Below are 23,697 nucleotides of genomic sequence, written 5' to 3'. Positions count from 1 at the left end.
ACAGTGTATATGTATGTATGAGGGTATATACAGTGTGTATGTATGTATGAGGGTATATACAGTGTATGTGTATGTATGAGGGTATATACAGTGTATATGTATGTATGAGGGTATATACAGTTGTATGTATGTATGGGGGTATATACAGTGTATGTGTATGTATGAGGGTATATACAGTTGTATGTATGTATGAGGGTATATACAGTGTGTATGTATGAGGGTATATACAGTGTATGTATGAGGGTATATACAGTGTGTATGTATTTATGAGGGTATATACAGTGTATGTGTATGTATGAGGGTATATACAGTTGTATGTATGAGGGTATATACAGTGTATGTGTATGTATGAGGGTATATACAGTGTGTATGTGTATGAGGGTATATACAGTTGTATGTATGTATGGGGGTATATACAGTGTATGTGTATGTATGAGGGTATATAAGTGTGTATGTGTATGTATGAGGGTATATACAGTGTATATGTATGTATGAGGGTATATGCAGTGTATGTGTATGTATGATGGTATATAAGTGTGTATGTGTATGTATGAGGGTATATACAGTGTATGTGTATGTATGAGGGTATATAAGTGTGTATGTGTATATATGAGGGTATATACAGTGTATATGTATGTATGAGGGTATATACAGTGTATGTGTATGTATGAGGGTATATAAGTGTGTATGTGTATGTATGAGGGTATATACAGTGTGTATGTATGAGGGTATATAAGTGTGTATGTGTATGTATGAGGATATATACAGTGTATATGTATGTATGAGGGAATATACAGTGTGTTTTTTTGAGGGTATATAAGTGTGTATGTATGAGGGTATATACAGTGTGTATGTATGTATGAGGGTATATACAGTGTGTATGTATGTATGAGGGTATATAAGTGTGTATATGTATGTATGAGGGTATATACAGTGTATATGTATGTATGAGGGTATATACAGTGTATATGTATGTATGAGGGTAGATACAGTGTGTATGTATGAGGGTATATAAGTGTGTATATGTATGTATGAGGGTATATACAGTGTATATGTATGTATGAGGGTATATACAGTGTATATGTATGTATGAGGGTAGATACAGTGTGTATGTATGAGGGTATATAAGTGTGTATATGTATGTATGAGGGTATATACAGTGTATATGTATGTATGAGGGTATATACAGTGTAGATGTATGTATGAGGGTATATACAGTGTGTATGTATGTATGAGGGTATATACAGTGTATATGTATGTGAGTATAATGCCATTGTCGGTGCCATCATGTCCCAGCCCATGTAGCGCGCAGGCGCAGTGGCTGCGCTCTGTGTGTGTGTGTGTGTGTGCGTGTGTGGCCCGCGCCTGCGCGGTGCGGGTGAGCGGACGGTTGGCGATGGCGGCGGGCGGCGGCAGGTAAAGGAGCGGGTAAACAGCGCAGGCACCGAACGCGGCCGCGGGCCCCGCCTGCCCCCCAGGACACCGTGCAGTCTCCCCGGGGCACGCCGCGGAGCACTGGCCGGCGGCCGGGGAGAGGAGGCGGTGTACGCGGGGCGGGGGAGAGAGGGAGGGAAGAAAGCCAAGCGCCATCTTGTCCCGTTCGGCCCTCGCCCTCCGCACCACAAATAGCGCCGCTCCCCTCGCGCATGCGCACTCCCGGCACCAGGGGTGGGGGGGGGCTGGCTGGGCGCACGCGCACTCCGGGTGCCGGTGGCTTGGCTGGGCGCATGCGCTGTGACCCAACAAAGAAGTCCTTGTCTGCAGCCCAGGGGGATTCTGGTTGCTCCATTTTGCCTCCCTCATTGGCCCAGTCTTCAAAAGATAAGCAAAATGTCATCTTATTTTTCCCCAGTGCCCCCTATAAAAGGGAAGGGGACACTAAAAGCACCGGCAATTAAAACAAATTAACTTTAAAACGTAAAATCAAATTAAAATTTGGTTGCCGGGCGTGATGATGCACTCCAGTCCCTCCGGTGCCCACCTCTCGCGGAAGGCCGCGAGCGTGCAAAATGTCATCTTTCTTCTTGCTCTCGTGTCAGCTGCGGCTCAGTGGCTTGCACCCTTGTCTCGTGAGTCACAAGGATATGGGTGAGCGCAAAATAATTCTCGGCTGATTCGTGTGGGCAAGGCACAGCATTTATTGGCCGTACCTAATTACCTGGAGAAGGTGGTGGTGAGCCGCCGCCTTGAACCGCTGCAGTCCGTGTGGTGAAGGTGCTCCCACAGTGCTGTTAGGGAGGGAGTTCCAGGATTGTGACCCAGCAACGATGAAGGAACGGCCGATACATTTCCAAGTCAGGATGGTGTGCGACTGGGAGGGGAGCATGGAGGTGGTGGTGTTCCCATGCGCCTGCTGCCCTTATCTTTCTGCGGGGGGGGGGGTTGAGGTTGCGGGTTTGGGAGGTGCTGCCGAAGAAGCCTTGGCGAGTTGCCGCAGTGCATCTTGTAGACGGTGCACACTGCAGCCACGGTGCGCCGGTGGTGGAGGGAGTGAGTGTTGAAGGTGGTGGGGAGCGTGCCGATCAAACGGCCTGCTTTGTCCTGGATGGTGTCGAGCTTCTCGAGTGTTGTTGGAGCTGCAACTCATCCAGGCAAGTGGAGAGTGTTCCATCACACTCCTGACTTGTGTCTTGTAAATGGATTGTTGCATCACTTTGAGGGAGACCAGACTGGGGCAAAACCATGCGCTCAGTCCCGACTGAATGAAGACTTGGATTTATAAAGCGCTTTTCATGACAACCGGACGTCTCAAAGCGCTTTACAGACAATGAAGTACTTTTGGAGTGTAGTCACCTTGTAATGTGGGAAACGGGGCAGCCAATTTGCGCACAGCAAGCTCCCACACACAGAAGTGTGATAATGACCAACTCACGAGGGACTGGCTGTGCGAGGGAGACTGAGCAGGGAGCGAGACTGGGGAGAAGGTGCTGAGTTAAAACCTGAGTATATAACGACCTAACCCAAGCCGAGAGGGGACAGTGGTTTCTGATTTGTGGGATCATCGGGAAGGAAGGTAGACTCTACAGGACCTGGGCTTGTGATAGAGAAAGTGAATGCACAATGTTAATGGGGCAGATATTTCCGAAGAGGCTCTCATTCCCATTATAAAGCTCTGTCTAAAGCTGTGGTTAGTGTGGGAGAGATAGAATTGGCCCCAGCAGTAAATGCAACATCATTGAGCCAGGGTGTTTAAACCCCGTTTAGAAAAATAAAACCCGATTCACCCCGTGGCACAGTTCAGTAAATGCACAACTCAGTAAGGGCCCAGGTCCCAGCCATGGTCTGCTATGAGACAGAAGTTTGGAATTGAGGTCCTCCTGGGTGAGGGAGAGGAAGTTATCAGCCCAGGAGAGGTAACTGAGTGACAGTGTGAGGGAGCTGGATTAACATCAGTACAGATATAGTCAGTAACACATGGCACTATTTCTTCTGTTTCTGTACTGATGTTAATCCAGCTGCAAACTCCAGAGAGAAATTTCTTCTCTGAGGGTTGTAAATCTGTGGAATTCGCTGCCTCAGAGAACTGTGGAAACTGGGTCGTTGAATAAATTTAGAACAGAAATTGACAATTCCTTAAACGATAAGGGAATAAGGGGTTATGACGAGCAGGCGGGGAAGTGGAGCTGAGCCCATGATTGGATCAGCCGTGATTTATTGAGTGGCGGAGCAGGCTCAAGGGGCCGATTGGCCGACTCTTGTTCGTAATTCTTATGTGCTGTGCGAGGGGTTACTGAGTGACAGTGTGAGAGATTGGATTTCCATCAGTACATATACAGTCAGTTACACGGTGCTGGGAGAGAGGGGTTACTGAGTGATGGTGTGAGGGAGCTGGATTAACATCAGTACATATACAGTCAGTTACACGGTGCTGGGAGAGAGGGGTTACTGAGTGACAGTGTGAGGGAGCTGGATTAACATCAGTCCAGATACAGTCAGTAACACAGGGTGCTGGGGGAGAGGGGTTACCGAGTGACAGTGTGAGGGAGCTGGATTAACATCAGTACATATACAGTCAGTAACACAGGGTGCTGGGAGAGAGGGGTTACTGAGTGATGGTGTGAGGGAGCTGGATTAACATCAGTACAGATACAGTCAGTAACACATGGCGCTGGGGGAGAGGTTACTGAGTGACAGTGTGAGGGAGCTGGATTAACATCAGTACAGATACAGTCAGTAACACATGGCGCTGGGGGAGAGGTTACTGAGTGACAGTGTGAGGGAGCTGGATTAACATCAGTACAGATACAGTCAGTAACACAGGGTGCTGGGGGAGAGGGGTTACCGAGTGACAGTGTGAGGGAGCTGGATTAACATCAGTGCAGATACAGTCAGTAACACAGGGTGCTGGGGGAGAGGGGTTACTGAGTGACAGTGTGAGGGAGCTGGATTAACATCAATACAGATACAGTCAGTAATACAGGGGACTATTTCTTCTGTTTCTGTACTGATGTTAATCCAGCTCCAAACTCCAGAGAGAAATTTCTTCTCTGAGGGTTATAAATCTGTGAAATTCGCTGCCTCAGAGAGCTGTGGAAGCTGGGTCATTGAATAAATTTAGATCAGAAATTGATAGTTCCTAAAACGATCAGGGAATAAGGTGATATGGCGGGGAAGTGGAGCTGAGCCCATGATCGGATCGCCGTGATCTTATTGAGTGGCGAAGCAGGCTCGAGGGTAGATTGGCCGACTCCTGTTTGAGTGACAGTGTGAGGGAGCTGGATTAACATCAGTACAGATACAGTCAGTAACACAGGGTGCTGGGGGAGCGGGGTTACTGAGTGACAGTGTGAGGGAGCTGGATTAACATCAGTACAGATGCAGTCAGTAACACATGGCACTATTTCTTCTGTTTCTGTACTGATGTTAATCCAGCTGCAAACTCCAGAGAGAAATTTCTTCTCTGAGGGTTGTAAATCTGTGGAATTCGCTGCCTCAGAGAACTGTGGAAACTGGGTCGTTGAATAAATTTAGAACAGAAATTGACAATTCCTTAAACGATAAGGGAATAAGGGGTTATGACAAGCAGGCGGGGAAGTGGAGCTGAGCCCATGATTGGATCAGCCGTGATTTATTGAGTGGCGGAGCAGGCTCGAGGGTAGATTGGCCGACTCCTGTTCCTAATTCTTATGTTCTTATGTGCTGTGCGAGGGATTACTGAGCGGGACAGTGTGAGAGAGCTGGATTTCCATCAGTACAGATACAGTCAGTAACACAGGGTGCTGGGGGAGAGGGGTTACTGAGTGAGAGTGTGAGGGAGCTGGATTAACATCAGTACAGAGACAGGCAGTAACACAATCACTGGGGGAGAGGGGTTACTGGGTGACATAGAAACGTAGAAAATAGGTGCAGGAGTCGGCCATTCGGCCCTTAGAGCCTGCACCACCATTCAATAAGATCATGGCTGATCATTCCCTCAGTACCCCTTTCCCGCTTTCTTTCCATACCCCTTGATCCCTTTAGCCGTAAGGGCCATATCTAACTCCCTCTTGAATATATCCAATGAACTGGCATCAACAACTCTCTGCGGTAGGGAATTCCACAGGTTAACAACTCTCTGAGTGAAGAAGTTTCTCCTCATCTCAGTCCTAAATGGCCTAACCCTTATCCTTAGACTGTATGCCCTGGTTCTGGACTTCCCCAACATCGGGAACATTCTTCCGCATCTAACCTGTCCTTTCCCGTCAGAATCTTATACGTTTCTATGAGATCCCCTCTCATCCTTCTAAACTCCAGTGTATCAAGGCTCAGTTGATCCAGTCTCTCCTCATATGTCAGTCCCGCTATCCCAAGAATCAGTCTGTTGAACCTTCGCTGACAGTGCGAGGCAGCTGGATTAACATCAGTACAATTACAGTCAGTAACACAGGGTGCTGGGGGAGGGGTTACTGAGTGACAGTGTGAGGGAGCTGGATTAACATCAGTACAGATACAGTCAGTAACACAGGGTGCTGAGGAGAGGTTACTGAGTGACAGTGTGAGGGAGCTGGATTAACATCAGTACAAACAAAGTCAGTAACACAGGGGGCTATTTCTTCTGTGTATGTACTGATGTTAATCCAGTTCCAAACTCCAGAGAGAAATTTCTTCTCTGATGGTTGTAAATCTGTGGAATTCGCTGCCTCAGAGAGCTGTGGAGCTGGGTCGTTGAATAAATTTAGATCAGAAATTGACAGTTCCTAAAACGATCAGGGAATAAGGTGATATGGCGAGCAGGCGGGGAAGTGGAGCTGAGCCCATGATCGGATCGCCGTGATCTTATTGAGTGGCGGAGCAGGCTCAAGGGTAGATTGGCCGACTCCTGTTCCTAATTCTTATGTTATGTGCTGTGCGAGGGATTACTGAGTGACAGTGTGAGAGAGCTGGATTAATATCAGTACAGATACAGTCAGTAACACAGGGTGCTGGGGGAGAGGGGTTACTGAGTGACAGTGTGAGGGAGCTGGATTAACATCAGTACAGATACAGTCAGTAACACAGGGTGCTGGAGGAGGGGTTACTGAGTGACAGTGTGAGGGAGCTGGATTACCATCAGTACAGATACAGTCAATAACACAGGGCGCTCGGGGATGGGTTACTGAGTGACAGTGTGAGGGAGCTGGATTAACATCAGTACAGAGACAGGCAGTAACACAATCACTGGGGGAGAGGGGTTACTGGGTGACATAGAAACGTAGAAAATAGGTGCAGGAGTCGGCCATTCGGCCCTTAGAGCCTGCACCACCATTCAATAAGATCATGGCTGATCATTCCCTCAGTACCCCTTTCCCGCTTTCTTTCCATACCCCTTGATCCCTTTAGCCGTAAGGGCCATATCTAACTCCCTCTTGAATATATCCAATGAACTGGCATCAACAACTCTCTGCGGTAGGGAATTCCACAGGTTAACAACTCTCTGAGTGAAGAAGTTTCTCCTCATCTCAGTCCTAAATGGCCTAACCCTTATCCTTAGACTGTATGCCCTGGTTCTGGACTTCCCCAACATCGGGAACATTCTTCCGCATCTAACCTGTCCTTTCCCGTCAGAATCTTATACGTTTCTATGAGATCCCCTCTCATCCTTCTAAACTCCAGTGTATCAAGGCTCAGTTGATCCAGTCTCTCCTCATATGTCAGTCCCGCTATTCCAAGAATCAGTCTGGTGAACCTTCGCTGACAGTGCGAGGCAGCTGGATTAACATCAGTACAGATACAGTCAGTAACACAGGGTGCTGGGGGAGGGGTTACTGAGTGACAGTGTGAGGGAGCTGGATTAACATCAGTACAGATACAGTCAGTAACACAGGGTGCTGGGGAGAGGGGTTCCTGAGTGACAGTGAGAGAGAGCTGGATTAACATCAGTACAGATACAGTCAGTAACACAGGGTGCTGGGGGAGAGGGGTTCCTGAGTGACAGTGTGAGGGAGCTGGATTAACATCAGTACAGATACAGTCAGTAACACAGGGTGCAGGGGGAGAGGGGTTCCTGAGTGACAGTGTGAGGGAGCTGGATTAACATCAGTACAGATACAGTCAATAACACAGGGCGCTGGGGGAGAGGTTACTGAGTGAGCGAGTGAGGGAGCTGGATTAACATCAGTATAGATACAGTCAGTAACACAGGGTGCTGAGGAGAGGGGTTACTGAGTGACAGTGTGAGGGAGCTGGATTAACATCAGTACAGATACAATCAGTAACACAGGGTGCTGGGGGAGAGGGGTTCCTGAGTGACAGTGTGAGGGAGCTGGATTAACATCAGTACAGATACAGTCAGTAACACAGGGTGCTGAGGAGAGGGGTTCCTGAGTGTCAGTGAGAGAGAGCTGGATTAACATCAGTACAGATACAGTCAGTGACACAGGGTGCAGGGGGAGAGGGGTTCCTGAGTGACAGTGTGAGGGAGCTGGATTAACATCAGTACAGATACAGTCAGTAACACAGGGTGCTGGGGGAGAGGTTACTGAGTGACAGTGTGAGGGAGCTGGATTAACATTAATACAGATACAGTCAGTAACACAGGGTGCTGGGGGAGAGGGGTTACTGAGTGACAGTGTGAGAGAGCTGGATTGACATCAGAACAGATACAGTCAGTAACACAGGGTGCTGGGGGAGAGGTTACTGAGTGACAGTGTGAGGGAGCTGGATTAACATCAGTACAGATACAGTCAGTAACACAGGGTGCTGGGGGAGAGGGGTTACTGAGTGACAGTGTGAGGGAGCTGGATTAACATCAGTACAGTTACAGTCAGTAACACAGGGTGCTGGGGGAGAGGTTACTGAGTGACAGTGTGAGGGAGCTGGATTAACATCAGTACAGATACAGTCAGTAACACAAGGTGCTGGGGGAGAGGTTACTGAGTGACAGTGTGAGAGAGCTGGATTAACATCAGTAGAGATACAGTCAGTAACACAGGGTGCTGGGGGAGAGGTTACTGAGTGACAGTGTGAGGGAGCTGGATTAACATCAGTACAGATACAGTCAGTAACACAGGGTGTTGGGGGAGAGGGGTTACTGAGTGACAGTGTGAGGGAGCTGGATTAACATCAGTACAGATACAGTCAGTAACACAGGATGCTGGGGGAGAGGGGTTACTGAGTGACAGTGTGAGGGAGCTGGATTAACATCAGTACAGATACAGTCAGTAATACAGGGTGCTGGGGGAGAGGGGTTACTGAGTGACAGTGTGAGGGAGCTGGATTAACATCAGTACAGATACAGTCAGTAACACAGGGTGCTGGGGGAGAGGGGTTACTGAGTGACAGTGTGAGGGAGCTGGATTAACATCAGTACAGATACAGTCAGTAACACAGGGTGCTGGGGGAGAGGGGTTACTGAGTGACAGTGTGAGGGAGCTGGATTAACATCAGTACAGATACAGTCAGTAACACAGGGTGCTGGGGGAGAGGGGTTACTGAGTGACAGTGTGAGGGAGCTGGATTAACATCAGTACAGATACAGTCAGTAACACAGGGTGCTGGGGGAGAGGGGTTACTGAGTGACAGTGTGAGGGAGCTGGATTAACATCAGTACAGATACAGTCAGTAACACAGGGTGCTGGGGGAGAGGGGTTACTGAGTGACAGTGTGAGGGAGCTGGATTAACATCAGTACAGATACAGTCAGTAACACAGGGTGCTGGGGGAGAGTGGTTACTGAGTGACAGTGTGAGGGAGCTGGATTAACATCAGTACAGATACAGTCAGTAACACAGGGCGCTGGGGGAGAGGTTACTGAGTGACAGTGTGAGGGAGCTGGATTAACATCAGTACAGATACAGTCAGTAACACAGGATGCTGGGGGAGGGGTTACTGAGTGACAGTGTGAGGGAGCTGGATTAACATCAGTACAGATACAGTCAGTAACACAGGATGCTGGGGGAGAGGGGTTACTGAGTGACAGTGTGAGGGAGCTGGATTAACATCAGTACAGATACAGTCAGTAACACAGGGTGCTGGGGGAAGGGTTACTGAGTGACAGTGTGAGGGAGCTGGATTAACATCAGTACAGATACAGTCAGTAACACAGGGTGCTGGGGGAGGGGTTACTGAGTGACAGTGTGAGGGAGCTGGATTAACATCAGTACAGATACAGTCAGTAACACAGGGTGCTGGGGGAGAGGGGTTACTGAGTGACAGTGTGAGGGAGCTGGATTAACATCAGTAAAAAGAAATAGAAAGACTTGTACTGATATCGCGCCTTTCACAGCGCTTTACAGACACTGATGTACTTTTGGAGTGTAGTCCCTGTTGTAACGCGGGGAACCTTCTCTCGGTAATGGAGCCTGATGATGCTTCAGCCCGCTCTGCTGATCTGTATCAGTATTTTCGGGGGTTGGTTTGTGTGAACAATTGTGTCAGTGATTTTAATGAGACTCTTTCTGTGTCCCAGCTCCTGTAAATCCGGGCTGTGAAGTGGGTCGACTGTCAGGGGACTCCGGCTGTTGCTGTGTAAGTGATCTCCCATCAGATTGATGTCCTTGTGCTGTGTGTGTGTTTAATAAAACCCTCGCTGTCACACTCTCACATACCCCAGCTGCAGTGTAATGTCGGTGCTGTGTGCTTCCTGTTCTATATCCCCCCTGATGCCTGGCTCTCCTGTTACACCAACTGAGCGCAATGGGACAAGAAGTGCCAGCTCAAACCATGCCCAAATCCCAGAGTGATAACAGCTTCAGACATTTACCATGTTAATAGGAACAGGAGGAGCGACTTGGGGAAAAACATTTTCACGCAGCGAGTGGTTAAGATCTGGGAATGCGCTGCCTGATCGGATGGTGGAGGCAGACTCACTCGTAGCCTTCAAAAGGGAGCTGGGGAAAAACTTGCAGGAGAAAATATTGCAAGGGTATTGGGGAAAGAGCAGACGACGGGGACTGACTGGATTGCTCTTTGAAAGAGCCGGTGCAGACTTGATGGGTCGAATGGACACCTTCTGTGCTGTACTGTTCTATTCAGCTGCTCCAGCCTGTTCCACTATTCAGTCAGATCCTGGCTGCTCTGTATCTAACTCCATCTACCCGCCTTGGTTCCGTAACTCTTAATACCATTGCCGAGCAAAAATCGCAGGTTTGAAATTTTAATTGCCCCTCAGCCTCAACAGCTCTTTGGTGGAGGGAGTTCCAGATTCCCACTGCCCTTTGAGTGAAGAAGTGTTTCCGACATCACCCCGGAACGGCCTGGCTCTAATTTTAAGGTTACGCCCCTTGTTCTGGACTCCCCAACTAGAGGGAATAGTTTCTCCCTGTCTACCCTATCCAATCCGTTAATCATAGAAACATAGAAAATAGATGCAGGAGTAGACCATTCGGCCCTTTGAGCCTGCACCACCATTCAATAAGATCACAGCTGATCATTCACCTCAGTACCCCATTCCTGCTTTCTCTCCATACCCCTTGATCCCTTTAGCCATAAGGGCCATATCTAACTCCCTTTTGAATATAGCCAATGAACTGGCATCAACAACTCTCTGCGGTAGAGAATTCCACAGGTTAACAATTCTCTGAGTGAAGAAGTTTCTCCTCATCTCAGTCCTAAATGGCTTACCCCTTATCCTTAGACTGTGACCCCTGGTTCTGGACTTCCCCAACATCGGGAATATTCTTCCCGCATCTAACCTGTCCAGACCCGTCAGAATTGTATATGTTTCTCTGAGGTCCCGTCTCATTCTTGTAAATTCCAGTGAATACAGGCCCAGTCAATCCAGTCTTTCTTCATATGTCAGTCCTGCCATCCCGGAAATCAGCCTGGTGAACCTTCGCTGCACTCCCTCAATAGCAAGAATGTCCTTTCTCAGATTAGGAGACCAAAACTGAACACAATATTCCAGGTGAGGCTTCACCAAGGCCCTGTACAACTGCAGTAAGACCTCCCTGCTCCTATACTCAAATCCCCTCGCTATGAAGGCCAGCATACCATTTAAAGCCTTCACTGCCTGCTGCACCTGCATCACCACGATCAGAGCACCCATTCATTTTCTGTACGCGAGTGAATACAAGCTGAGTCTGTGCAAGCAGTCCTCATAATTTAACCCTTCAAGCATCATTCTGGTGAATCTGTGCTGCTCCCCTCCAAGGCCAATATATCCCTCCAGAACTGAACACAGTTCTCCAGATCGGGTCTAACCAGAGGTGTGTATACCTGAAGTGTAGAGGCAGTTTACCCTGCAGCTCACTCGTGCTGTATCCCATTTCTGCTCGAGCATGTGGTGCTAGCAATGGGAAAGTGTTCCATTTCCCCAAACTAGAATCCCTCACCTGGAGCACAAAAGAAAAATACATTTGTTTGAAATTATAAAAATGTGTCACAGGCCTGAAAATAGGACGCTTTAAAAAAAAAAAAAATCTACGAATCTCTGAGTACATTTTCTTAAAATAATGTCAGATAGTTGCTTGAAAAGGACTGTTTCAGGATATGGGGAGTGAGCAAGGATTGGATTAGATTGAGGTGAAAAACACCGTCACAGGTTTGATTTACTGAGTGGCCTCTTTCTGTGCTGTGACACTCCATGGTTCAACGACTAGTTCTCCCTTTGTGATAATTGAATAGTGCAACTAGCCATCAAACCTCACCTCTACCGTGGACTGTGTGTGTGTGTGTGTGTGTATCTAGGTGTGTGTCTCTGTGTTTATCTCTGTGTGTGTGTGTGTTTATCTGTGTGTGTGTGTGTATCTAGGTGTGTGTATCTAGGTGTGTGTATCTAGGTGTGTGTCTCTGTGTTTATCTGTGTTTGTGTGTGTATCAAGGTGTGTGTCTCTGTGTTTATCTGTGTGTGTGTGTATCTAGGTGTGTGTCTCTGTTTATCTCTGTGTATGTGTGTATGTGTATCTAGATGTGTGTCTGTGTTTATCTGTGTGTGTGTGTATCTAGGTGTGTGTCTCTGTTTATCTCTGTGTGTGTGTGTATCTAGGTGTGTGTCTCTATGTTTATCTGTGTGTGTGTGTGTGTATCTAGGTGTGTGTCTCTGTGTTTATCTGTGTGTGTGCCTCTGTTTATCTGTGTGTGTATCTAGGTGTGTGTGTGTGTGTCTGTGTGTGTGTCTGTTTATCTGTGTGTGTGTGTCTATCTAGGTGAGTGTCTCTGTTTATCTGTGTGTGTGTATCTAGGTGTGTGTCTCTGTGTTTATCTGTGTGTGTGTGTGTGTATCTAGGTGTGTGTCTCTGTGTTTAATCTGTGTGTGTGTGTATCTAGGTGTGTGTCTCTGTTTATCTGTGTGTGTGTATCTAGGTGTGTGTCTCTACGTTTATCTGTGTGTGTGTGTATCTAGGTGTGTGTGTCTGTGTTTATCTGTGTGTGTGTGTGTGTGTGTGTGTGTGTGTGTGCGCGCGCGCTGGGCCCATGCAGCAGAGTCTGGTCTCCAGTTGTCTTGGCTCCCCTTGCCACTGGACCAAGACCTAGCTCTGTCAAGCCCGTGCGGCAGCTGGTGTGCAACGGCCACCCCATGTTGAAAGAATTCACGCACAGGCATCTTCCACCCTTTAAAATGAAGTTCGGGACCTGGAACATCAGGACCCTCATGGACAACCCTATTTAGAACTCATAGTGTGGAAGCAAGTCATCCTCGACTCCGAGGGACTGTCTGTGAGAGAGAGAGAGAGAGAGAGAGAGAGAGAACTGAAGCATCACTTCCACCCCTGTGTATTCCAGCCCGCGACAGAAAGGACAACATTTCATTAACCAATTTCATTACTTTTTGTACCTGACCACGAGTTTTTAGTGCAGGGGTGGGCCATTATTTGGGCGGGAGGGCCACTGAACAAGTTTTGCTGAACTGTTGAGGGCCGCCCACCAATGTTCCCCCTAAGGTGGGCGGCCGCACGGTCACGCATCAATCGTGGGGTCCCGCGCAGGGTGCTCACCAGCTCTCCCGCTGGAAGAGACACTGTGCAGCAGATTTAAAGGGACAGCATCACCAGCTCCCGCCACCGGGTAAGACACCGTGCAGCAGATTTAAAGGGACCGCTCACCAGCTCCCACCGCTGGAAGAGACACTGTGCAGCAGATTTAAAGGGACTGCTCACGTTGGTGAGAACAAAGTGCTAAATTGGTAAAGAAAGAAAGACTTGCATTTATATAGCGCCTTTCACAACCACCGGACGTCTCAAAGCACCTTACAGCCAATGAAGTACTTTTGGAGTGTAGTCACTGTTGTAATGTAGGAAACGCGGCACCCAATTTGCACACAGCAAGCTCCCACAAACAGCAATGTGACGATGACCAGATAAACTCTTTTTTTGTTATGTTGATTGAGAGATAAATATTGGCCCCAGGACACTGGGGAGAACTCGTAGTGTGGATCATCACTCCCACTTCTACACCCCCCCAATAATTTATAAATTCAGATTATAGTCAGATACTATCTTAAGTACACCAAATGTAGCATAAAATAATAAAATCTTGCGTGACTGAATGAATGAAATGATCAATCGATCAATTACATGATGTACTCAAAGTCTACATGGCTGTTTGGCAGAGCGGCTTGAGTCTTCGGGGTCTCCTGTGCTAAGTACGGGAGCCCGAGGCTTCACAAGGTCTGAACAACAGTCGCCTGCCGTTACTTGGGGAGTCCTTGTGCTCTAAGATGGCGACAAGAACTCCCCTGCCATGGCACTGTGGGTATCGGAGAGGAAGGACACAGCACCGGTCTTTTTCTTTGGTAAAAGAGTCCTCGAGATGAGCAGCTCGAGCTCTGGCTCGCGTTCTATTTCTGTCCCATCCAGCCAACCAGATTGAGTGGGCTGGTGGGCCGGATATGGCTCGCCCACCATTGAGTGTCACTGAGCTTAAAACCCCCCCCCCGTCTTAAGTGAGGACACTGAGAGTTACACCAGGAGACTGGTGCTCCCCTCCCCTGCCGAATTCAGACACCTTTCACCCAGTGGCACCAATAAACAAAAACAGCATTTTATAACTCACTGGAACGAAAGCAAGCACACGACTAATTTTGAGTTTGTCGCTAAAATTCCTCCTGCGACAAGTTGAGACTCGAACCTCGCTGCAAGTTTTCAAAAAAGTTCCAAATAATCAACCTTCCAATCATGTCGATTGTGTCAACTCCGAGCATGCTACCAATGGCGTTATTTTAGACACAGGCGGAACCCTCGGGACCCAGCTGGTGCCGGATAAGGGATTTTTCCGGACGAGGGGTGGCCACGTTAAATTGGATGGTACAGGTACTGAGCAAGGGGATATCAGGGCTGGCTGGCGTGGGGCTGGAAGTGCGGCAGAGCGATTGTGCAGGGGGGGCGGGGGCGGTGGATCGCAGGGTCAGGCCAGTGATTGCAGGAGTCGGCAGCGAGGAAGGAATTCAATTTGTTCGTGTCAAGAGTTCTGCGCATACGCCACCCGGTAACCGGGAATGGTTCTGGACGAGGGGTAGTTCCAGATAAGGGAGGGTCAACCTGTATTTAAAGTGTTTATGCGATCGTGTATTTATCAAACGTTTGCACAGATTTATGGACACTTCACCCACAAACCGTGAGTAACTCACCTTTCCCCTTGCAGTGATGCAGCAGAAACTGGGGCAGAGAATTCCAAATATTTACAACCCTCTGAGAGAAGAAATTCCTCCTCATCTCAGTTTTAAATGGGTGGCCCCTTATTCTGAGACTATCCCCCTAGTTCTAGATTCCCCCACGAGGGGAAACATCTTCTCAGCATCTACCCTGTCAAAACCCCTTCAGAATCTTATATGTTTCAATAAGATCACCTCTCATTCTTCTAAACTCCAATGAGCACAGGCCCAACCTGCTCAACCTTTCCTCATAAGACCCCCTCACATCCCAGGAATCAACCTAGTGAACCTTCTCTGAACTGCCTCCAGAGCAAGTATATCCTTCCTTAAATATGGAGACCAAAACTGCACGCAGTACTCCAGGTGTGGCTTCACCAATACCCTGCACAGTTGTAGCTGGACTTCCCTGCTTTTATACTCTATCCCCCCTTGTAATAAAGGCCAACATTCCATTGGCCTTCCTGATCACATGCTGTACCTGCATACTAACGTTTTGTGTTTCATGTATGGGGCACCCAGATCTCTCTGTACCGCAGCATTCTGTAGTCTCTCGCCATTTAAATAAAATTTTGCTTTTTTATTTTTCCTACCAAAGTGGATGACCTCACATTTTCCCACATTATAGCCCATCTGCCAGATTTTTGCCCACTCACTGAGACTATCTATATCCCTTTGCAGATTCTTTGTGTCCTCCTCACAACTTACTTTCCCATTCTCTTTATATCATCAGCAAACTTGGCTACATTACACTCGGTCTCTTCATCTAAGTCATTAATAGAGATGGGAAATAGTTGAGGACCCAGCACTGATCCCTGCGACACCGCTCTAGTAACAGTTTGCCAACCTGAAAATGACCCATTTATTCCGACTCTCTGTCTTCTGTTAGTTAGCCAATCTTCAATCCATACTAAAATGTTTCCTCCAACCCCGTGAGCTTTTATCTTGTGCAGTAACCTTTTATGTGGCACCTTGTCAAATGCCTTCTGGAAGTCCAAATACACCACATCTACTGGTCCCCCCCTTATCCACCCTGTTCGTTACATCCTCAAAGAACGCTAATAAATTTATCAAACTCGATTTCCCTTTCATAAAACCATGTTGGCTCTGCTTGATTTTATGATGATTTTCTAAATGTCCTACTACTCTATCAATATCCTTTCTGCTCCCATCAATTACTGTGCCACCTTACTTAGTATCCTCAGCAAACTTAAATATACGGTTCTTTCTTCCTCCATCCAAGTCAATTATAAATATAGATAATGGTGCCCTAGGGGACACCATTTAACATTACACACAGTGTATGAAATGCTGAACATCCACACAGTATTTCACCACCATAGCTTCTAGTTAAAGATTTTGTTTTTCAGTTTCTCTTCTCCTGAAGGCTGATGCGGGGGAGGGCGGGGTCCAGTTCCTGCAAGTGTCAAAAAGGACTTGAATTTATATAGCACCTTTCACAACCTCAGGATATCCCAAAGCACTTTCCAGCCAATGAAGTACTTTTTGGAAGTGTAATCACTGTTGTAATGTGGGAAAGGCGGCAGACAAGTTGTACACAGCAAGATCCCACAAGCAGCAATGACATAATGAGCCAATCATCTGTTTTTTTTAATTGATGTTGGTCGAGGGATAAATATTGTCCCCAGGAAAACATGGAGAAAAATTTCCCTGCACTTCTTCCAATAGTGGCCGTGGGATCTTTTACATCCACCTGAGAGGGCAGGGTGGGCCTCGGTTTAATGACTCATCCGAAAGATGGCCCCTCCGACAGTGCGGCGCTCCCTCAGTACTGGCCCTCTGACAGTGCGGCGCTCCCTCAGTACTGGCACCTCCAACAGTGCGGCGCTCCCTCAGTACTGGCACCTCCGACAGTGCGGCGCTCCCTCAATACTGGCACCTCCGACAGTGCGGCGCTCCCTCAGTACTGGCCCTCCGACAGTGCGGCGCTCCCTCAATACTGGCACCTCCGACAGTGCGGCGCTCCCTCAATACTGGCACCTCCGACAGTGCGGCGCTCCCTCAGTACTGGCCCCTCCGACAGTGCGGCGCTCCCTCAGTACTGGCCCCTCCGACAGTGCGGCGCTCCCTCAGTACTGGCCCCTCCGACAGTGCGGCGCTCCCTCAGTACTGGCACCTCCGACAGTGCGGCGCTCCCTCAGTACTGGCCCCTCCGACAGTGCGGCGCTCCCTCAGTACTGGCCCCTCCGACAGTGCGGCGCTCCCTCAGTACTGGCCCCTCCGACAGTGCGGCGCTCCCTCAGTACTGGCACCTCCGACAGTGCGGCGCTCCGACCGTGCGGCGCTCCCTCACTACTGCCCCTCAGTACTGCCCCTCCGACAGTGCGGCGCTCCCTCAGTACTGCCCCTCCGACAGTGCGGCGCTCCCTCAGTACTGCCCCTCCGACAGTGCGGCGCTCCCTCAATACTGGCACCTCCGACAGTGCGGCGCTCCCTCAGTACTGGCACTCCGACAGTGCGGCGCTCCCTCAGTACTGCCCCTCCGACAGTGCGGCGCTCCCTCAGTACTGGCACCTCCGACAGTGCGGCGCTCCCTCAATACTGGCACCTCCGACAGTGCGGCGCTCCCTCAGTACTGGCCCTCCGACAGTGCGGCGCTCCCTCAGTACTGGCACCTCCGACAGTGCGGCGCTCCCTCAGTACTGGCACCTCCGACAGTGCAGGGCTCCCTCAGTACTGGCCCCTCCGACAGTGCGGCGCTCCCTCAGTACTGCCCCTCCGACAGTGCGGCGCTCCCTCAGTACTGCCCCTCCGACAGTGCGGCGCTCCCTCAGTACTGCCCCTCCGACAGTGCGGCACTCCCTCAGTACTGCCCCTCCGACAGTGCGGCGCTCCCTCAGTACTGCCCCTCCGACAGTGCGGCGCTCCCTCAGTACTGCCCCTCCGACAGTGCGGCACTCCCTCAGTACTGCCCCTCCGACAGTGCAGCGCTCCCTCAGTACTGCCCCTCCGACCGTGCGGCGCTCCCTCAGTACTGCCTCTCCGACAGTGCGGCGCTCCCTCAGTACTGCCCCTCCGACAATGCGGCGCTCCCTCAGTACTGCCCTTCCGACAGTGCGGCACTCCGTCAGTACTGCCCCTCCGACAGTGCGGCACTCCTTCAGTACTGCCCCTCCGACAGTGCGGCACTCCCTCAGCACTGCCCCTCCGACAGTGCAGCGCTCCCTCAATACTGGCACCTCCGACAGTGCGGCGCTCCCTCAGTACTGGCCCTCCGACAGTGCGGCGCTCCCTCAGTACTGCCCCTCCGACAGTGCGGCGCTCCCTCAGTACTGGCACCTCCGACAGTGCGGCGCTCCCTCAGTACTGCCCCTCCGACAGTGCGGCACTCCCACAGTACTGCCCCTCCGACCGTGCAGCACTCCCTAGTACTGCCCCTCCGACAGTGCAGCGCTCCCTCAGTACTGCCCCTCCGACCGTGCGGCGCTCCCTCAGTACTGCCCCTCCGACAGTGCGGCGCTCCCTCAGTACTGCCTCTCCGACAGTGCGGCGCTCCCTCAGTACTGCCCCTCTGACTGTGCGGCACTCCCTCAGTACTGCCCCTCTGACTGTGCGGCACTCCCTCAGTACTGCCCCTCTGACTGTGCGGCACTCCCTCAGTACTACCCCTCCGACCGTGCGGCACTCCCTCAGTACTGCCCCTCTGACTGTGCTGCACTCCCTCAGTACTGCCCCTCTGACTGTGCGGCACTCCCACAGTACTGCCCCTCCGACCGTGCAGCACTCCCTAGTACTGCCCCTCCGACAGTGCAGCGCTCCCTCAGTACTGCCCCTCCGACCGTGCGGCGCTCCCTCAGTACTGCCCCTCAGTACTGCCCCTCCGACAGTGCGTCGCTCCCTCAGTACTGCCCCTCCGACAGTGCGGCGCTCCCTCAGTACTGCCTCTCCGACAGTGCGGCGCTCCCTCAGTACTGCCCCTCTGACTGTGCGGCACTCCCTCAGTACTGCCCCTCTGACTGTGCGGCACTCCCTCAGTACTACCCCTCCGACCGTGCGGCACTCCCTCAGTACTGCCCCTCTGACTGTGCTGCACTCCCTCAGTACTGCCCCTCTGACTGTGCGGCACTCCCTCAGTACTGCCCCTCCGACAGTGCAGCACTCCCTCAGTACTGCCCCTCCGACAGTGCAACACTCCCTCAGTACTACCCCTCCGACAGTGCGGCGCTCCCTCAGTCAGGGGGCCGGGAGTGTCGGACCTGGATTATGGGGCTCGGGTCTCTGGAGTGAGGGTCCCATTTCCACAGAAGTCGGGAATGTGCTTCTCTACAGGTGCAGTGTGCCCGCCTTACCCAACAGACCATTGTTTTTCCCTTATGACCCCAGGGATTGCGTGTTGGCCAGATATTTAACCATGGGCGGCATCACCTCCGAGCCCAATGCTGCCCACAGCCGACATGCACTTTCCTACTGCTCGCTTGCTTTTTGTGTTGGCGGGGGTTGGGTTGGGGCTCGCAATGGGTGGGCGGGTGGGGCACTGAGGCCAGACTGTCTCCCAGATATCGCCCTCGTTGAGACCAGCGAAGTCGGCACAGACTGGAGATCGATCCCTGGTCCACCCCGGCCTGTGCGGCTGAGTGCGAGCGGGTGATGGCTGGGAACCCGCTGGCAGCAGCGGCCCCTGCCTTGTCGCCCTGGCACTATGTTGGGGCCCATGCTCTGTTCCTGCCTTTCGCAGGGAGACGGGGACCTCGGAGGGAGGCAGTGGCAGAGGGACTGAACGGCGGTGTCAGTCTGCGGATTCAAGGGAGCTGTGTCCATGAACCAACTCGAGGGAGAAATTACTGTGGGCGAGGAGTCAGTAAATACTGATTGTACAGATGATGAGTGGGTGTATGGCACGGGGGAATGGCAGCTTGTGGAGATGAAGGGACAGAGTAAGAACATAAGAAACAGGAGCAGGAGTCGGCCATTCGGCCCCTCGAGCCTGCTCCCCATTCAATAAGATCATGGCTGATCCGATCATGGACTCGGCTCCACTTCCCCGCCCGCTCCCCATAACCCTTCACTCCCTTATCGCTCAAAAATCTGTCTATCTCCACCTTAAATATATTCAATGACCCAGCCTCCACAGCTCTCTGGGGCAGAGAATTCCACAGATTTACAACCCTCTGAGAGAAAAAATTCCTCCTCATCTCAGTTTTAAATGGGCGGCCCCTTATTCTGAGACTATGTCCCCTAGTTCTAGATTCCCCCATGAGAGGAAACATCCTCTCTGCATCTACCCTGTCAAGCCCCCTCAGTATCTTATACGTTTCAATGAGATCACCTCTCATTCTTCTAAACTCCAATGAGTATAGGCCCAACCTTCTCAACCTTTCCTCATATGACAACCCCTTTATCTCAGTGCCATAGAATTGTCTGTTCCGAATTTCTATTCTGTACTTACGGTGATGACTTTTGTAAACTCCTTTTACAGGGTGTTAGAAGGGGAGGATTTGCAGACGGGAAACTCAATCCAAACGTCACAACAAGATCCAATAGAGAGTCACTCGATTCATCAGGACCTGCATATCATCGGCCTTTGAAATCTTTTCTCACAGACAGAAGACACAAATTGCACATTCAGACGTCAGTGTGACTGGAAAAGCACTGAGACAAACACACGCACACCCGAGTGAGAGTGTTCCAGTGCACTGCCTGTGGAAAGAGCTTTAAACGGTTACACAGCCTGAAAAAACATTGCACCAGTCACAGCGGGGAGCAACCCTATACGTGTTGTGTGTGTGGACCAGGCTTCAACTGACCGTCTGACCAGAGAGACACAGGGAGACCCACACCACGGAGAGACAGTGCACGTGTTGTGTGTGTGGACCAGGCTTCAACTGACCGTCTGACCAGAGAGACACAGGGTCACTCACACCACGGAGAGACAGTGCACGTGTTGTGTGTGTGGACCAGGCTTCAACTGACCGTCTGACCAGAGAGACACAGGGTCACTCACACCACGGAGAGACAGTGCACGTGTTGTGTGTGTGGACCAGGCTTCAACTGACCGTCTGACCAGAGAGACACAGGGTCACTCACACCACGGAGAGACAGTGCACGTGTTGTGTGTGTGGACCAGGCTTCAATTGATCGTCTGACCAGGAGAGACACAGGGAGACCCACACCACGGAGAGACAGTGCACGTGTTGTGTGTGTGGACCAGGCTTCAACTGACCGTCCGAACAGGAGAGACACAGGGAGACCCACACCACGGAAAGACAGTGCACGTGTTGTGTGTGTGGACCAGGCTTCAATTGATCGTCTGACCAGGAGGGACACAGGGTCACTCACACCACGGAGAGACAGTGCACGTGTTGTGTGTGTGGACCAGGCTTCAACTGACCGTCTGACCAGGAGGGACACAGGGTCACTCACACCACGGAGAGACAGTGCACGTGTTGTGTGCGAGCACAGATGACCGCACTCGCCGATGGTAAACCAGCTCGACCTCGCCGACCAGAAGCCGTTGATGCGCAGCGATTGCGGGGAGAGCTTTCGGGAGCGCCTCGGCCGGCGGGGTGACCAGCAGCAGCGAGCGCCCAGTGGGGAGCGGCACTTTGCCTGCTCCATGTGCGGCAAGGGCTTCACCCGCTCCTCCAGCCTGCGGGCCCACCAGCGGGCGCACAGTGGGGAGAGGCCGTTCCGCTGCGCCGCGTGCGGGGAGCTGTTCACCCGCTCCTCCAGCCTGCAGGCCCACCAGCGGGTGCACACCGGCGAGAGGCCCTTCAGCTGCTCCACCTGCGGGGAGCTGTTCACCCGCTCCTCCAGCCTGCAGGCCCACCAGCGCGTGCACACCGGCGAGAGGCCCTTCGGCTGCTCCGAGTGCGGCAAGGAGTTCACCCAGTCCTCCCACCTCCTGCGGCACCAGCGGGTGCACACCGGCGAGCGGCCCTTCAGCTGCTCGGCCTGCGGCAAAGGCTTCACCCAGTCCTCCAACCTGACCACCCACCAGTACGTGCACAGTGAGGAGCGGCCCTTCACCTGCTCGGCCTGCGGCAAAGGCTTCACCCGCTCGTCCCACCTGCTGACCCACCAGCGGGTGCACGCCGACGAGCGGCCCTTCGTCTGCCCGGTGTGCGGCAAGGGCTTCATCCAGTCCTCCAGCCTGCTGACCCACCAGCGCATCCACACCGGCGAGCGGCCCTTCACCTGCTCGGTGTGCGGCAAGGGCTTCACCCGCTCCTCCAACCTGCTGACCCACCAGCGGGTCCACACCGGGGAGCGGCCCTTTAAATGTGCCGCCTGCGGGAAGGCGTTCACTCGCTCGTCCTACCTGCTCAATCACCGGTGCGTCCACACGTGAGCGCCAAGGGGGCGGGTCGGATTCTGCCATTGTCGCTGTTGTTAAATCACGTCTGCAAATGAACCGTGTTCATTCTGGGCACTTGGGAGGGAGTTTCCGCCGATGTTAATGACCCCCCCACATTGCTGGTCCGGAGTATAATAATCTGGATACATGTCAAATAAATCTGTTCTGTTTCAAACACACAGCGTGTCGAGTCCTTGATGTCTCCCAAGATGAGAGGAGACGAATTTATGACTCCTCGGCCTTTAGTGGGACGTGGTAGGGGGGGGGGTGCTGCAATGTCCCTTTAAGGACGTCCCACTAAAGGCCGAGAGCTCCTCTTGCATATTTAAGCAACCTCGGTCAACAAAGGAGCTGAGAGATGGTGTAAAAATTAAAAGAAAGGGCTGCCTCAGCCGCACAGGGACCCCACAGACTTGGGAGAGATGTAAGAAAGGAAGGCTTGGATTTCTATAGCGCCTTTCACGACCGCGGGGTGTCTCGAAGCGCTTTGCAGCCAATGAAGTACTTTTGGAGTGTAGTTGCTGAAAAGAACAGCAAAGTTATAGAGGAAGTACCAAGGGTTGCAAGAAGAGAAAAGGAGAAAAAAAACTTGCAAGGGGGCCCAAGGACAGCACTAAAAGTCTTTAAGAGACTGGGGGTGGCTAAGAGTAACGTGAGCCCCTTAACGACAGACGCGGGTGATATTGCAATCGGAAATAAGGAAATCGGCAAACTTGCTGAATAATTACTTTCTCAGCAGAGGATGAGGATAAATATCAGAGATGCAAGGAATACTAAATCAAGGGGAGGAACTTACGAGATTTTATATAAGTTTGAAAAATGACAATGGAGAAAATAATGGGACTTAAGAGAAACAAATCTCCAGGACCTGCTGGTTTCCACCCCAGGCTTTTGCAAGAAGTTGGTGAGGAAATTGTGGATGCACCAATCACAATCGTCCAAAACTCTGGAATCAGGAATTGCCCCCTTGGATTGGAAAATTGCCAATGTCTCCAATAATTAAGGAGGGTGAAAGAGAGAAACCAGAAAATTATAGGCCTGTTAATTTAACGCCTGTTGTGGGGATGTTAACTAAAATGTGTTATTAGGGACAGAGCGACCGAGCATTTGGACAAGGACGCGACTGCTACATCAGGAACAGGAGCAGGAGTCGGCCATTCGGCCCCTCGAGCCTGCTCCGCCATTCAATACGATCACGGCTGATCCGATCATGGACTCAGCTCCACTTCCCCGCCCGCTCCCCATAACCCTTCACTCCCTTATCGCTCAAAAATCTGTATCTCCACCTTAAATATATTCAATGACCCAGCCCTCCACAGCTCTCTGGGGGCAGAGAATTCCACAGATTTACAACCCTCTGAGAGAAGAAATTCCTCCTCATCTCAGTTTTAAATGGGCGG

General features: G+C 51.0%; 1 protein-coding gene across 1 annotated transcript in view; it reads left to right on the top strand.

Annotated features, from left to right (window-relative positions):
• Window positions 1-1,366: 1,366 nt before the first annotated feature.
• LOC139250611 (zinc finger protein 585A-like) overlaps window positions 1,367-23,697 on the top strand; it is a 100,039-nt gene continuing 77,708 nt past the window's right edge. The window contains exons 1-3 of the mRNA XM_070873010.1: window positions 1,367-1,416; window positions 9,865-9,923; window positions 20,420-22,287. Coding sequence (XP_070729111.1) covers window positions 21,419-22,287 — 869 coding nt within the window. The 5' untranslated portion in view covers window positions 1,367-1,416; window positions 9,865-9,923; window positions 20,420-21,418. The remainder of the gene's footprint in view (window positions 1,417-9,864; window positions 9,924-20,419; window positions 22,288-23,697) is intronic.

The sequence above is a fragment of the Pristiophorus japonicus genome, unplaced genomic scaffold (genome assembly GCF_044704955.1).
Source record: "Pristiophorus japonicus isolate sPriJap1 unplaced genomic scaffold, sPriJap1.hap1 HAP1_SCAFFOLD_401, whole genome shotgun sequence".
Classification (NCBI taxonomy): domain Eukaryota; kingdom Metazoa; phylum Chordata; class Chondrichthyes; family Pristiophoridae; genus Pristiophorus; species Pristiophorus japonicus.
Note: the sequence above shows the minus strand (reverse complement) of the source record. Positions and strands in the feature narration are given on the sequence as shown.